This window comes from Amblyraja radiata, chromosome X, assembly GCF_010909765.2.
Source record: "Amblyraja radiata isolate CabotCenter1 chromosome X, sAmbRad1.1.pri, whole genome shotgun sequence".
Lineage (NCBI taxonomy): Eukaryota > Metazoa > Chordata > Chondrichthyes > Rajiformes > Rajidae > Amblyraja > Amblyraja radiata.
The window spans coordinates 14166507-14183417 of NC_045999.1; the positions used below are offsets into that span (position 1 = coordinate 14166507).

The window sequence follows — 16911 nt, forward strand, 5'->3', positions numbered from 1 at the left end:
CAAAATTCATCCAAGTGGGTTTACAGACCTCAACTTAAATGTCAGAGAAAAGATGGCCCCTGCAACAGTGCCACATCCATTGCCTACTGCATTGGGGAGTGGGTATAGTGTTCAATTCTCTGGAATGATTGCACACATGATCAAAGCTAACATCGGTAAACATTCTAATCAACACTTCCCACTCTCCCAGCAAGCTTGCTCCAAATCATATTGTTGTTTCTGCTATAGTTTCACCTATTGTGAATGTTGTCAAGATGATTCATATTTCCTCCCCACTATTCTCACTGCAGTATAGGAATGAAAATGTAATTAAGAATTTAGAACTACTGACTACACAAGCAATTTTATACAAATTACTCCACTAATTGTTGCTGTTGATCCTTTATAATTCGGCCACTGAGAGTTCTGCTTGACAATTATTTCCCCCAGTTGCTCTTGGCTCAAAATACACATCCGGCAAAATGCCCTCTCTTCCCCCAGCTCCAAGTAGAACAACTTCTCACTTTGAAAAACATTGGGCAGAGTTGCAGCGAATAGGCTCAACTTTGTGAAGCTTCTTTTAAAAGTTCTAACTTTAAAATTCAGAGACCACAACTCACCTCTTTGATTTCAAAGTTCAGTTGGACATTGATAACGTCTGCTGCACCTCCTTTTATTATTTCCTTGAGTTGATCCGCTGCGGAGCTCCCACTTCCCACAATCTTTTCCAATTTGGTTGTCTCATTGGCATCTTTGTCTTTTTCTGTTGAAGCACCAATGCACAATCCATAGCAATACCAATATTACAGTCCATCTTATGAATACAACAAAGATACAACAATGGAGGACACAAAGTGCTGGAGTAACTCAGTGGGTCAGGCAGCATTTCTGGAGAATACAAATAGGCGACTTTTCGGGTCAGACAGTCCCGATCGGAAAGTCACCTCTCCATGTTCTCCAGCACTTTGTGCAGTTCCTTGTTTCTACATCTAAATATACAACTATGGTTTATTCACCAACACAAATGTTCATCAAGTTTGTAATTAAAACGTTTGATTTCCTTGCTCAGATGTCCAAAGCCACAATTGTCTCTCACATCAACTGAGGTTGCCGATTAAGACTGACTTGGACAAATATATTTTCTGAAAGAAAGCAATGGAATCCTCCAAAAAACTATAACTGTTAAATTGTAAATTAGTTGCATAAAACGTGGAAATTAATTGAATATTTTTTTTAAATATAGATCCGTGCCTGTAATTTACTGGACTTTAGGGTTAAACAGAGCCAAAATAGTTCTGAATAAGCAATAGACAATAGGTGCAGGAGTAGGCCATTCGGCCCTTCGAGCCATTTAATGTGATCATGGCTGATCATCCCCAATCAGTACCCCGTTCCTGCATTCTCCTCGTATACCCTGACTCCGCTATTTTTAAGTGCCCTATCTAGTTCTCTCTTGAAAGCATCCAGAGAACCTGCCTCCACCGCCCTCTGAGGCAGAGAATTCCACAGACTCACCACTCTCTGTGAGAAAAACAGTTTCCTCGTCTCCGTTCTAAATGACTTACTCCTTATTCTTAAACTGTGGCCCCTGGTTCTGGACTCCCCCAACATCGGGAACATGTTTCCTGCCTCTAGCGTGTCCAAACCCTTAACAATCATATATGTTTCAATGAGATTCCCTCTCATCCTTCTAAACTCCAGAGTGTACAAGCCCAGCTGCTCCATTCTCTCAGCATATGACAGTCCCGCCATCCCTGGAATTAACCTTATAAACCTACACTGCACTCCCTCAATAGCAAGAATGTCCTTCCTCAAATTAGGGGACCAAAATTGCACACAATACTCCAGGTGTGGTCTCACTAGGGCTCTGTACAACTGCAGAAGGACCTCTTTGCTCCTATATTCGATTCCTCTTGTTACAAAGGCCAACTTGCCATTTGCTTTCTTCACTGCCTGCTGTACCTGCATGCTTACTTTCATAGACTGATGAACAAGGACTCCCAGATCCCGTTGTACTTCCCCTTTTCCCAACTTGATGCCATTTAGATAGTAATCTGCCTTCCTGTTTTTGCTACCAAAGGTGATAACCTCACATTTATCCGCATGAATTAGTTAAGTTACTAAGACGTACATAATTCTTCAATTAGGAATGGTTAAACTGTAAATATAATCTGCTTTGGACGTACATTGTTAAACAGGAAGGTACTGATTTTGGATGATCAGCCATGATCATATTGAATGGCAGTGCTGGCTCGAACAGCCTGATCAGGACACATCATACTGTTCAGGTGGAGCACTAAACAGATGTGGATCATTATTATTGTTTGTGCTTCACTGGTTTTAATTCAGATGGCAAAAGGTTCAGGGTTTCATAAGCAAGTGAATGCATAAACAATATTATGCTAATATTTGATTACGTTTTCCTTCATCCTTCAATGCTTTTGCTGAACTTGTATTTTTGCTGCCTTCTCCGAGGTTTTGCTCAACGACCTTCATCACAACAGTTAGATCTTCCTCACTGAGAACAACCTGAAAGAGAACAACAGCAAGTTGAACTACAGGCTTCCAAAGGAAAGGATGTTTCAGAAATCAAACAACTTGCTCAGAATGATTTGCAACAATAACTCCACTTGTGACGAATGCTCAGATTGTTTCATCTTTCTCTCCGCATACGGAAGGAAAAGTGTGATGGGGAGAACAGGTCCTCACTAAGCGGGTCTGATTTTACGATAAATTGTCATCCGTGAAATGATATCTCCAGATTGCGAGTCTGAAGAAGGGTCCCAACCCGATAGGTCGTCTGTCCATTTCCTTCCACAGATGCTGCCTGTTGAGTTCCCTCAGCTTGCTTGCTTGTTACCAAAGATCATAGAGCGGAGCATCAAAATGCCACATCATTAGCTTGCATTAACCTCGTCAGTGCCACCCCCGAGTATACTCGGGTTATGGCCATTAGTGAACAAACAACTTGGCAGTGAACAGGTTAACAAACGTTGCTATACACATCACAGGTACACTGAAATATCAAGACTGCCATTTGGAATGACACCATTCAAAGCACTGCTGCCTGTCTCCGACCTCACGCGGAAACCTTTGGGATGAAAATCATGAAAATATTCACAGAACATGCTGTCACTCACATTAATGGTCTTCAAATCGCCCTTGATTTCCACACTTGGGATGTTGTGATACCAGTCTGCTGCCAAATTCCTTTGTACAATGAGCTGCAGGTTGATGGGCTGCAGAATCTCAATGTCGGCCTGAGCTGGACTGGTCTGCAGCACGGTCCTGACACATAAATTCCCATCAATAACAAAGTTCTGTATGCAATTACGCCACTTTTAACAAGTTCATTGCCTTTCACATCATTAATAATATCTTAATTTAACGTCCAGAATGAATGATCTACCATGCGACAGGTTGAAGATGGCTGGTCCAGTGGTGTCATCGGGCAACCTGACATCTGCCCAGTCATCAGCCACGCCGGCCCCTCACTACACCAAGCTGCTGGGGCAGGGCAATCTACTGAGCTTTGTTAGCTATCTCCTGCAAGGGTGTAAGGGGTTATGCAGTAAGGGTGCCATGGATTATGGGACAAATGCAGGAGAATCGGGCTGAGAAGGCACGATAGATGAGCCATGATTGAATGGCGGAGTAGACTTGATGGGGTGAATGGCCCAATTCTGCTCCGACAACATGACTTTTGTCAGCAATCCAGACTCTGGCAAATTCCTTCGCAAACCTGTGTTGCCGTGTGGGGGAAGGCATCCAGACTTGGGTGTGGAGACTTCCAGCTGAGTGGAGCCTCTGCATCAGTCTTGGGCTTGGGCACTGGGGACAGGGTGGTTGATGCCAACTTGCACACTACAAATGGCAGAATAGCAGTCAAGTCAACATCGCCCCCCCTACTTAGCAGCAAACATCGGTGAAGAATGTTTCACAATAATATCCTCTAGTGTTATAGCCTTATATATCTTGGCTCAGACGATCAAAAACCCACACATACCATTTATCATACATTATTTCCAAATTATATTTTGGCACCGCTGTAGATTATTTACTAAATTTGCCTAATAATGTGCAGCATTCCCTTTCTAAAGAGTGCAGAGAAGATTTACAAGGATTTGCCAGGACCCGAGTGCTTGAGTTATAGGGAGAGGTTGAGCAGGGTAGGACTTTATTGCTAGGAGTGTAGGAAAGAACTGCAGATGCTGGTTTAAATCGAAGGTGGACATGAAATGCTGGAGTGACTCAGCGGGACAGGCAGCAACTCTGGAGAGAATGAATGGGTGACGTTTCGGGTCGAGACCCTTCTTCAGACCCAAAACGTTACCCATTCCTTCTCTCTAGAGATGCTGCCTGTCCCCGTTGACCCCTCTTTAAGTTATTGTTTACAGCTGCGGATCTGTGGTTATTTGGTCCTGATCATTGCAGACAATTGGTGATAGATCCATAGAAACATAGAAAATAGGTGCAGGAGGAGACCATTTGGCCCTTCGAGCATGCATCGCCATTCATTGTGATCATAGCTGATCATCCACAATCAGTAACCCGTGCATACCTTCTCTCCATATCCTTTGATTCTGTTAGCCCATAGAGCTCTATCTAACTCCCTTTTAAATTCATTAAAAGTTAAGTCATTCTAAGTTAGTCATTCCCCCACTACAAAGGGTGGCATGGTGGTGCAGCAGTACAGTTGCTGCCTTGCAGCGCCAGGGACCCGGGTTTGATTGTGACTATGGGTGCTATCTGGACGGAATTTGTACATTCTCCCAGTGACCGTTTGGGTTTGCTCAGTTTCCCCCCACACTCCAAAGACGTACAGCTTTGTCAGCTAATTAGTTTGGTGTAAATATAAATTGTCCTTAGTGTGTGTGGGATACTGTTAATGTGCGGGGATTGCTGGTCGGTGCGGACTCGGTGAGCCGAAGGGCCTGTTTCCACACTGTATCTCTAAACCAAACCACATTACAGCTGAACTGTGTACTGCTGCCGTGTAAGCTTACAGAGACTTGCTTACGATTGACAGCAAGAAACCCTGGATAATTATTTCTCTTGCCTTCGGCATGAGAGGCAGGAGAAAACCAACTGCTGGTATTTTATAGAACCCATATCCCTCTTCCCCACAGCTCTTCTGGTTGGAATGAATGTCCCAGCTCACCCTTCCCGAATAGGTCCGTCAAGAAGCAATTCACTGCTGTAAAATGCCTGCACTCTCAGCAAGAAAACTAATCACAAACAACTTGTGCTAACACTAACACGACCATCATCTGGCTGGTCTTTACAGTCTGACCACCCTTCTCGTGGATCATGATTCATTTGCAGCCAAACTCTAAAGTAGAGTGGCAAAAATTCTACATTCTGCAAAAATTCAACTGCATTTTATAAAATCAGCACCACACAACCATGCATATAAGAAAATACTTGTGTATAAACATGCCTAGCAACAGCAAGCCATTCCTATAGAGACTGAAATATATTTAAAGAAAACTTGACCTCAAACCATTTAAGACAATTTGAGGTGCAAGGTATAAATGTTAAAATTAACCTTGAGAGTTTCAGCTGCGTCAAATTTACATCCATGACGTCCAGGACAGGCGGTACAGAGAACTGTTCGCCTGGGATCAGCGTGAATCTATTCCGAACAGTAATCAATCCCAAATCTGCCACCAAGGCATTCATGGAGATGGAGGATTCAGGGATGATGATGACTGGGGCTTTCAGATTGATGTCCATTGCCAATCGAACACTCTTCTGGGCAAAATCCTTCACGCTGGAGGCTGCTTTCTCAGCTGCCTGCGCTGTGGCTGCACTTAGTGCTTCCTTCGCTGTTTGGAAGTTGTCAAAGAAGTTCTATGGTAAAGACATCAAAAGTTAGCATGTCCACATTCAAATCACTCCCTCATTTCCAGATGAACATTACAAAGATTTTTCATACAATTTGAGTTATGGCATTTTGAATCTTACATTAAGTAAGTAAGTAATTTTCAGGTCTGTGGATCCACAAAGTTCTGAAGAAGGGTTTAGACCAGAAACACTACCTATTTATTTTCTCCAGAGATGCTGTCTGACCCGCTGAGTTACTCCACCATTTTGTGTCTATCTTTAGTGTACTTTAGCTTATTTTTGTCACGTGTACCAAAGCACAGTGAAAATATTTTGTTTGCGTGCTATGCAGTCAAAGAGTTTGGGTTTGAGTTTGGTTTACTGTCACGTGTACCGAGGTACAGTGAAAAGTGTAGTCAATAGAAGGGAGGTTGGTTTGTGTGATGGTCTGATTACAATCACGTCATCTACAATGAACAGATACATTCTGCATGGACACTGAGGGCTGAAGGGCCTGTTCCTGTGCAACTCACCAGGCGCAATGGAACAGTGGATGAAATGGAGCAAATGGATGAAAAATGTCCATCTGTGTAGCGGATCAAAAGAAAATCCCAACTGAAAATGTAAACTTCCAATCGAACGAACATCAATTAATGCAATAAATTCGTGCAGAAATGTTTACATATTGTGTTTGAAAATTTCCACCTGAATACGATGAGCCCTTCTTTCCAATTTATTCAAATTGAATAATTATTATCTTGGCCTTAAAACTGGAAAAAGCCAGATCTAAGCACCCACAAAATAACATTGAAAAAAGCCAATAGCCTTCAATGTGTATTTATTTTATTTTTTATTTATTTTATTCTTTATTTCAAACAGAATAAAAGAATAAAAAGCAAGTGTGAAACAGCATACAAAAAACAAAACAAGAATATTTATAAAGTGTCATAAACAATATCTATAAATAAATGAAATTGTATGTGTCCGGAAAGGAGCAGGAAGAAGCCAACGCTTATTAATTCCCACCCCTTATTCAACTGCTTATAATTCTTATACAAATTTAGCAGCTATATGTACACCATATGTATACCAGCAGCTATATGTACACCAAATTATTTACATTTATACACTAATCAAATATTTACAAAGCCATACAAAAAAGAGAGAAAAAAATAATGTTGTTAACAACATCATTATTTATTGAGTGATGCAAAACAAAACTTCAACTTAGAAAACCATTTCAACCTTTAACTTATCGCTAGCAGAGACGGTTGTGATTTTTACAATAATAATTCCGGCAAATATTAAACCAGATTGATTACATTCGTTTTACAGACAACTTGTCAGATAATTAAAAAGCAAAAAAAAATGCAGCCATTTGACCACTCTACAGTCGGGCTGCGTCTGCAGAGAGAGAAACCAAATTAATATTCAAGGCCAGCGATCTCTCTTAAGAGTTAGGAGTTTCCGGAGTCCTGCTGAAAGGATGCAGACTCAAGACAGTGCTCTCTCTGTAGATGCACCAAATGTCAGTAAACCTGTCAGATTTTTCATATTTTTAAAAACAAAATATCAGAAGAATTCCCTTTGAATCAAAAATGACCCGAGGATCTTTCACATGAAACTCAATAAGCAGAAAAGCATTACTTTGCAGTTTGATCCAAAATGGGATCAGACAAAGCAGCGCAGTCAATGCACGAAGTGTCTTGAATACAGTCACAGTCTCAATTTCATGCTCCATTTCTGGAATGAGGCTAATACACAGCTGGCCCATTTGAATCACTTGAATTACCATTAGATCAATGTCATACCAAGCCATATAGACAATATAATCAGTACTTTTACAGATAATAAAGGTTGAACAAGTTGGGTTTTTATTCGTTGGAGCGCAGAAGGTTAAGGGGGGACTTGATAGAGGTCTTTAAAATTATGAGAGGGATAAACAGAGTTGACGTGGATAAGCTTTTTCCATTGAGATTCAAACAAGAGGACATGATTTGAGAATTAAGGGACAGAAGTGTAGGGGTAAAATGAGGGGGAACTTATTTGCTGGACTTTTATTATATGGACTTTAGTAAGGTCTTTGACAAGGTTCCTCATGGAAGGTTGGTTAAGAAGGTTCAATTGTTGGGTATAAATGCAGGAGTAGCAAGATGGATTCAACAGTGGCTGAATGGGAAATGCCAGAGTAATGGTGGATGGCTGTTTGTCAGGTTGGTGGCCGGTGACTAGTGGGGTGCCTCAGGGATCTGTGTTGGGTCCACTGTTGTTAGTCATGTACATCAATGATCTGGATGATGGTGTGGTAAATTGGATTAGTAAGTATGCAGATGATACTAAGATAGGTGGTGTTGTGGATAATAAAGTAGATTTCCAAAGTCTACAGAGAGATTTAGGCCATTTGGAAGAATGGGCTGAAAGATGGCAGATGGAGTTTAATGCTGATAAGTGTGAGGTGCTACATCTTGGCAGGACAAATCAAAATAGGACGTGCATGGTAAATGGTAGCGAATTGAGGAATGCAGTTGAACAGAGGGATATAGGAATAACTGTGCATAGTTCCCTGAAGGTGGAATCTCATGTAGATAGGGTGGTAAAGAAAGCTTTTGGTATGCTAGCCTTTATAAATCAGAGCATTGTGTATAGATGTTGGGATGTAATGTTAAAATTGTACAAGGCATTGGTGAAACCAATTCTGGAGTATGGTGTACAATTTTGGTCGCCCAATTATAGGAAGGATGTCAACAAAATAGAGAGAGTACAGAGGAGATTTACTAGAATGTTGCCTGGGTTTCAGCAACTAAGTTACAGGGAAAGGTTGAATAAGTTAGGTCTTTATTCTTTGGAGCGCAGAAGGTTAAGGGGGGGACTTGATAGAGGTCTTTAAAATGATGAGAGGGATAGACAGAGTTGACATGGACAAGCTTTTCCCATTGAGAGTAGGGAAGATTCAAACAAGAGGACATGACTTCAGAATTAAGGGACAGAAGTTTAGGGGTAACATGAGAGGGAACTTCTTTACTCAGAGAGTGGTAGCTGTGTGGAATGAGCTTCCAGTGGAAGTGGTGGAGGCAGGTTCGATTTTATCATTTAAAAATAAATTGGATAGGTATATGGATGGGAAAGGAATGGAGGGTTATGGTCTGAGTGCATGTAGATGGGACATGGGGAAAATAAGTGTTCGGCATGGACGTGTAGGGCCGAGATGGCCTGTTTCCGTGCTGTAATTGTTATATGGTTATAATGATCAATAGTGATCAAAGTCTATAGCATTAAAACTCTATTCATGCTTTTCCCTATTAAGCTTACAGCATCAAATTATCGATCCACTTGAATGCATGACCAAAGATTAGACTAGTATATATTTAAGGCTGTGGTAGACAAAAATGCTGGAGAAACTCAGCGGGTGCGGCAGCATCTATGGAGCGAAGGAAATAGGCAACGTTTTGGGCCGAAACCCTTCTTCAGACTGATGTGAGGGTGGGGGTGTTGGGAAGAAGAAAGGAAAAGGAGGAGCCAGGGGGCTAGAGAGAGAGCTGAGAAGGGGAGGAGTCAGTAAGGGCTACCTGAAATTAGAGAAATCAATGTTCATACCGCTGGGGTACAACTGCCCAAGCGAAATATGAGGTGCTGCTACTCCAATTTCCGGTGGTCCTCACTCTGGCCATGGAGGAGGCCCAGGACAGAAAGGTCGGATTCGGAATGGGGGGGGGGAGTTGAAGTGATGTGCCACCAGGAGATCAGGTTGGTTATTGCGAACCGAGCGGAGGTGTTCGGCGAAGCGATGGCCAAGCCTACGCTTGGTCTCACCGATGTAGATAAGCTGATATCTAGAGCAGCGGATGCAATAGATGAGGTTGGAGGAGGTGCAGGTGAACCTCTGTCGCACCTGGAAAGATTGCTTGGGTCCTTGAATGGATTCAAGGGGGGAGGTAAAGCGACAAGTGTAGCATTTCTGTAGCCTTAAAGGCTAATGGGGAATCAAAATTATCATTAAATAAAATTGAAGTAGTAAAAAAGGGATGTGTAGGAAGAAACTGCAGGTGGTGGTTTACAGGGCCTACAGACACAAAATGCAGGAATAACTCAGTGGGTCAGGCAGCATCTCTGAAGAAAAGCAATAGGTAACGTCACCTATTCCTTTCCTCCAGAGATGCTGCCTGACCCACTTAGGAAAAAAGGGATATTGGACATTCAGATTTTTTCTGTAGAAATATTGAAGAGACAGTAAAGTAAGTTGATGTGAGGAGAAAAATCATGTTCAATAAATTTTAAGTTTTTTTTTTTAAATGGAAGACATTTAATAAAATGTACCCACTAATTTTCAAGCAATCGGCAGTTTTAATCATAGGTTAGGGGTTCTCTGTACCTGAAAGATGTGGAGGCTCAGTCAGACTTACTTCAAAGCACAAATGAATAAGATTAAACGATATCAAGACAATCAGGAAATGTGCGAATCGGTGTTGAATGGAAGGTGACATGTATCACCTATTATTGCATCAATTTCTTTTAAAATAGATTAGACTTACCAGTAATGACATGAGGAACTTTTGTAGATAGATAATCTGAATGCAACCAACTCGTAAAGTGATTTTTCCATCCACTTTTGACATATCTGCATAGTTCCCATCATCAATCGCATTTGGATAGAGGGTTACATTGAAGCTGAACACTTCATTTCCAACAATGGAAACAGCCTGGAAATATCGGAGGTACAGCAGTTGATTAAAAACACTGGCAATCCAAATTAAATACTAAATAACAAATATGCATCACTCCCAAGACTGCAAGTTGCCTTGTCACCATCTCTGAACCAAGTGTGGGAGCAGTATATCTTGGGATGGAATGTCAAAATAGGACCAGATTGTTAGCACTATCAACCAGATCTTGCTTATTATGGCAGTAATGCAAATCCATTTCTTATTCCCGTTTACTTTAACCACCTGATTATCCAATTGTCATTTTTTCTTGGCCAATGCCACCCATATAAATTCTGCCCTCTCCTCCTATGCTTGCTTTAGCATAGACAACTTCAAGTGCAAGGATTTTCAGAATAGGCCACAACCAGAGAAAGAAGAAGGGTTTCGGCCCGAAACATCACCTATTCCTTCGCTCCACAGATGCTGCCTCACCCGCTGAGTTTCTCCTGCATTTTGTCTACCGTCCTCTATGCATTGTTACTCTGAGGAAGCCAAGTTTATAGTGATTGGATGGCCTGAGGGTGATCTTACCTATTATAACTTGGAAAACTAGAAGGTGTTGTTGAACACAGGGTGACAGCTAGTCGCCCTCATGGCGTTCATGTTCTTGTTGAGGTACCAGAAGTAGTCTTTCATTCGCCCAGCAAACACTTCACAGCTCATTAAGTGAAGTATGCTCCCTGATCAACTCTTTAGGATCTACAGCCATGACTTTACCACTGATATTTCTGTCTGATATACTTCCACTAATTCCTTCCCCTGCATTTCCACCATTGGAGTAACATCAGTATGAAGGAACATGGTGAATCATAGTATAGTGATTCATAGTGAGCGTAGAGGTTGGGAGAGCATGTTACAGTTTGAATCAAGGATCAGAGGACATAGGTTTAAGGTGAAGGGGAAAAGATTTAACAGCAATCTGAGGGGTAACTTTATCATGCAGAGGGTGGTGTGTGTATGGACCAAGGTGCAAGAGCAGGCAGTTGAGGCTGGGACTATCCCAACATTTAAGAAACGGTTAGACAGGTACATGGATAAGACAGGTTGGAGGGATATGGGCCAAGCGCAGGCAGGTGGGACTAGTGTAGATGGGACATGTTGGCCGGTGTGGGCAGGTTGGGCCGAAGATACTGTTTCCACTGTGACTCAAAGAAGTAAATGCTCTTTTCTCAGGGCAGTTTGCGGCAGCCAATTAAGGGAGTCTTCCAATGGCAACGAGATTCAGATAAAAACAATACTAAAGTAGGTGGTATTGTGGGTACTTAGATGGTGATTAAAAAATACACCTGAATCTTTGAGCTGAGTTTTAATGGAGTTTCATGCAGGGTTAGTGCAAGGTGTTGCAGTCTAGGAAGCAAACCAGGGCAGGACCTTCACAATAAATGGCAGGGCTCTGGACAGTGTTGCAGAGCAGAGGGATCTAGGAGTGCAGGGACATAGTTCACTGAAAGTGGCATCACAAATAGATAGGGTGGTCAAGAAGGCATCGGCACATCGGCCTTGATCAGACAGGGCATTGAGTGAGAACTCTTAAGTTGGGTATTGAGATGGAATTGTAACATAACAGTTGCAGTTACAATTGGTGAGGCCACTTTCAGAATATTGTGTTCAGTTTTAGTCACCCTGTTGTCGGAAAGATGCAGTTGGAAAGGATGCAGGAAGATTTACAAGGATGTTGCGAGGACTTTATGGTCTAAACTGTAGGGGGAGGGTTGAGCAGGCTAGGAATTTATGCTGTGGAGTGCAGGAAGATGAGGGGCGATCTTGTAGAGGTGTATAAGATCATGTGTGGAATATACAGGGTAGATGCACAGTCATTTACCCAGAGTAGGGAAAATCAAGAACCCGAGGACATAGATTTTAAGGTGCGATGGGAAAATTTTAATGGGAAACGGAGTGGCAACATTTTTACAGAGGCTGGTGGGTGTATGGAGCAAGCTGCCAGAGCAGGTAGCAGGACTTGGGTTCAATTCTGACCTCAGGTGCTGTTTGCATGGAGTGTGCACGTTCTCCCTATAACCACATAGGTTTCCTCTCTGTGCTCCGCTTAGACTATAAGGACATATGATGTCAGCGCAGAATTAGGCCATTCGGCCCATCAAGTCTGCTTTAGTTTAGAGATACAGCTCGGAAACAGGCCCTTCGGCCCACCGGGTCCGCGCCGACCAGCGATCCCCGCACAATCACACTTTCCCACTAGGGACAATTTTACATTTACTAAGCCAATTAACCTACAAAGCTGTATGTCTCTGGAGTGTGGGAGGAAACCGAAGGTCTTGGAAAAAACCCATGCAGGTCACGGGGAGAACGTACTAACTCCGTACAGACAGCACCCATAGTCGGAATCGATCCAAGGTCTCCGGCGCTGCATTCGCTGTAAGGCAGCAACTCTACCGCTGCGCCATCATGACTCAACTACCTCCTCGCTTGTTCCATACACCTACCACCCTTTGTGTGAAAAAGTTACCCCTCACATTACTGTTAAATCTTTTGCCCTTCACCTTAAACCTATGTCCTCTAGTCCTTGATTCAATCTGTAACATGCCCTCCCAACTTCTATACTATGAATCACTATGTTCCTTCATACTGATGTTACTCCAAGGGTGGAATTGCAGGGGAGAGAATTAGTGGAAGTATATCAGACAGAAATATCAGTGGTAAAGTAGTGGTTGTAGATCCTCAAGAGCTGATCAGGGAACATGTTTCACCCACCATTTGATCGTGAATGGTGATATATTTTTCCCTCTCAACCCCATACTTCAGCCTTCTCTCCAGAACCTTAGATGTCTTTACTAATCACTTTGAAAACACCCAATGACTTGGTCTCCACATCCATCTGCGGCAATGAATTCCACAGATTCACCCCCTCATCGCTATTCTAAATGTACATTCTTTTATCCTGTGCCCTCTGGTCCTAGATTCTCCCACTACTGGAGACATCCTCTCCACATCCACTCTATCTGGGTCTTTCATGATCAGTAGGTTTCAATGACATCCTCCCGCATTCCCTTCCACGTTCAAAAGACATGTTCAATGCAGGTGCAATCACATGCAGGTAATTAGCTACTGTAGATTACACCAAATGTGTAGGAGTGTGGTAGGATTTGGATGGAGTTGATGATGAAGTGGAAAGAGGAAAGCAAGTTGAATTGAAGTAGGATGAGCGTAAATGGGTGGCTGATAAGTGTTAATAGATTCAAGATTCAAGAGAGTTTATTGTCATGTGTCCAATGAAATTCTTGCTTTGCTTCAGCACAACAGAATATATTAGGCATAAATAAATACAGAACAGATCAGTGTGTCCATATAGAATTGAATATATATATACACACATAAATAATCAGATAAAGTGCAATGGGCTATTAATGTTCAGAGTTTTGTTTGAGTTGAGTTTAATAGCCTGATGGCTGTGGGAAAGTAGCTATTTCTGAACCTGGATGTTGCAGATTTCAGGCTCCTGTACCTTCTACCTGAAGGCAGCGGGGAGGTGAGTGAGTGGCCAGGATGGTGTGGATCCTTGATGATGCTGGCAGCCTTTTTGAGGCAGCGACTGCGATAGATCCCCTCGATGGTAGGGAGGTCAGAGCCGATGATGGACTGGGCAGTGTTTACAACTTTTTGTAGTCTTTTCAACTCCTGGGCGCTCAAGTTGCCGAACCAAGCCACGATGCAACTGGTCAGCATGCTCTCTACTGTGCACCTATAGAAGTTCGAGAGAGTTCTCCTTGACATACCGACTCCGTAATCTTCTCAGGAAGTAGAAGCGCTGATGTGCTTTCTTTATAATTGAATCAGTGTTTTCGGACCAGGAGAGATCTTCAGAGATATGCATGCCCAGGAATTTGAAGCTCTTGACCCTCTCCACCATTGACCCATTGATATAAACAGGACTATGGGTCCCCGTCCTACCCTTTCCGAAGTCCACAATAAATTCCTTGGTTTTGCTGGTGATGAGAGCCAGGTTATTGTGTTGGCACCATTTGGTCAAACAGTCGATCTCACTTCTATACTCTGACTCATCTCCATCAGTGATAGGTGGTCAGATATGATGAGCTGAAGGCCTGTTTGCCTGCTGTATTTCTCAATATCTCAATAACTTATTTGACACTTACCTCCATTGCCATCACTCCTCCTCAATAACTTTATGATAGTTACAATAAAATATCACTCAGTTTGTCACGTTATTGGGAGAGATTGTTAATCTGTGAACGGAACAGCTTCTACTCCTTCTGCCGTGCCATGCAAGTTAATAAACACTTCATGATGGCAAGTGCATTATACAAAATATATTCTTGATATATTCTTGACAGAGGTTGGAGCAGACCAAGACATGAATTCAGATACCCACAGGAAATGTCATCAATAAAATTACCTTTTTATGTCGAGTCTTTGAGTCGACATCTGTGACAATAATATCTCGAAGTCTGGCAAAGACTTGTGTCTCCTTTGAGCGCACTGAAATGGATGCATCCAAACCTGTAGAGTTACAGAAATAATTCAGTAATTACTATATTAACACACTTATAAGTGGCTGAATGGGAGACGCCAGAGAGTAATGGTGGATGGCTGTTTGTCAGGATGGAGGCAGGTGACTAGTGGGGTGCCTCAGGGATCTGTGTTGGGTCCACTGTTGTTTGTCATGTACATCAATGATCTGGATGAAGGTGTGGTAAATTGGATTAGTAAGTATGCAGATGATACTAAGATAGGTGGTGTTGTGGATAATTAAGTAGATTTCCAAAGTCTACAGAGAGGTTTAGGCCATTTGGAAGAATGGGCTGAAAGATGGCAGATGGAGTTTAATGCTGATAAGTGTGAGGTACTACATCTTGGCAGGACAAATCAAAATAGGACGTACATGGTAAATGGGAGCGAATTGAGGAATGCAGTTGAACAGAGGGATCTAGGAATAACTGTGCATAGTTCCCTGAAGGTGGAATCTCATGTAGATAGGGTGGTAAAGAAAGCTTTTGGTATGCTAGCCTTTATAAATCAGAGCATTGAGTATAGAAGTTGGGATGTAATGTTAAAATTGTACAAGGCATTGGTGAGACCAATACTGGAGTATGGTATACAATTTTGGTCGCCCAATTATAGGAAGGATGTCAACAAAATAGAGAGAGTACAGAGGAGATTTACTAGAATGTTGCCTGGGTTTCAGCAACTAAGTTACAGAGAAAGGTTGAATAAGTTAGGTCTTTATTCTCTGGAGCGCAGAAGGTTAAGGGGGGGACTTGATAGAGGTCTTTAAAATGATGAGAGGGATAGACAGAGTTGACGTGGACAAGCTTTTCCCATTGAGAGTAGGGAAGATTCAAACAAGAGGACATGACTTCAGAATTAAGGGACAGAAGTTTAGGGGTAACATGAGGGGGAACTTCTTTACTCAGAGAGTGGTAGCCGTGTGGAATGAGCTTCCAGTGGAAGTGGTGGAGGCAGGTTCGATTTTATTATTTAAAAATAAATTGGATAGGTATATGGATGGGAAAGGAATGGAGGGTTATGGTCTGAGTGCAGGTAGATGGGACTAGGGAAAAATAATTGTTCGGCACGGACTTGTAGGGCCGAGATGGCCTGTTTCCGTGCTGTAATTGTTATATGGTTATATGTTATATAAGCGAGATCGGTATTCCGACTGGGCATGCCTAGGTCATAGGTCACTAGCTATAAACAGTCTCGGAAATGGTGGTGCTGCGTTGTGTGCAGACTTGCGTTTTGTCCGTGGTCGGGGTTGACTCTCAGTCGCTGCGGGTGCTGTTGAGTTGCTGCTGGGCCATCCCTGTACCCTACCCGTCCCCTCTCCGGTGTCCCGTCCCTGTCCGGAGGTGTCCGGGGTGGCCCTCGGCTGGCGGGGCAGGGCGGCCCCAGACTTGCAGCCGCTGGCTCCAGCTCGGCACTGCCTGTCCCGCGGCCCAGTCTCGCGCCGGGCCGGAGGAGGCTGAGCCCAGGCTCGGGCGCAGGCGAGGCTGGGGCCCTCGCTCCTCCTCAGGGTTGTGGATGAAGTGGCAGCGGGTACCGAAGGGGCAGAAGCCGGTGGTGTGCAAGGTACGGCTTGTACTTGGGGTGGTGGCTGAAGGAAGGCTGCTCGGCCAGGCCGTGGTAGAACTGGCACTAGGCGCCGTGGCGCCCCATCTGTTCGTTCGTCTGGAGTTCATCTGGCGGGTTCGTCTGGAGCTGGAGCGGGTTTGGGCCGGAATTGGCACTTCTTCTCCACGCTGGCTGTGGACCTGGGGCCGCTGGTGTCGTTGGTCTGGGCTGTCGGTTGGCCCAGCGGGAGAGGCGGGGGTGAGCTGGAGTTGGCGCTTCTTCTCCGCGCTGGCTGTGGGCCAGGGGGCTGGTGTCCCGTCAGTCTGGACGTCTCCAGCCGTCCCCTGGCAGGATTGGGACGCTTGAGTGGGGGGGGGGG

General features: G+C 43.4%; 1 protein-coding gene across 3 annotated transcripts in view; it reads right to left on the bottom strand.

Annotated features, from left to right (window-relative positions):
• The window catches only part of vps13c (vacuolar protein sorting 13 homolog C), a 294729-nt gene that overhangs the window by 168275 nt on the left and 109543 nt on the right, over window positions 1-16911 (bottom strand). For all 3 annotated transcript variants that reach the window (XM_033014961.1, XM_033014960.1, XM_033014962.1), the window contains 6 exons: window positions 14878-14981; window positions 10335-10502; window positions 5528-5832; window positions 3120-3267; window positions 2397-2508; window positions 600-742 (listed from right to left, as the gene is read on the bottom strand). In XM_033014961.1, coding sequence (XP_032870852.1) covers window positions 600-742; window positions 2397-2508; window positions 3120-3267; window positions 5528-5832; window positions 10335-10502; window positions 14878-14981 — 980 coding nt within the window. The remainder of the gene's footprint in view (window positions 1-599; window positions 743-2396; window positions 2509-3119; window positions 3268-5527; window positions 5833-10334; window positions 10503-14877; window positions 14982-16911) is intronic.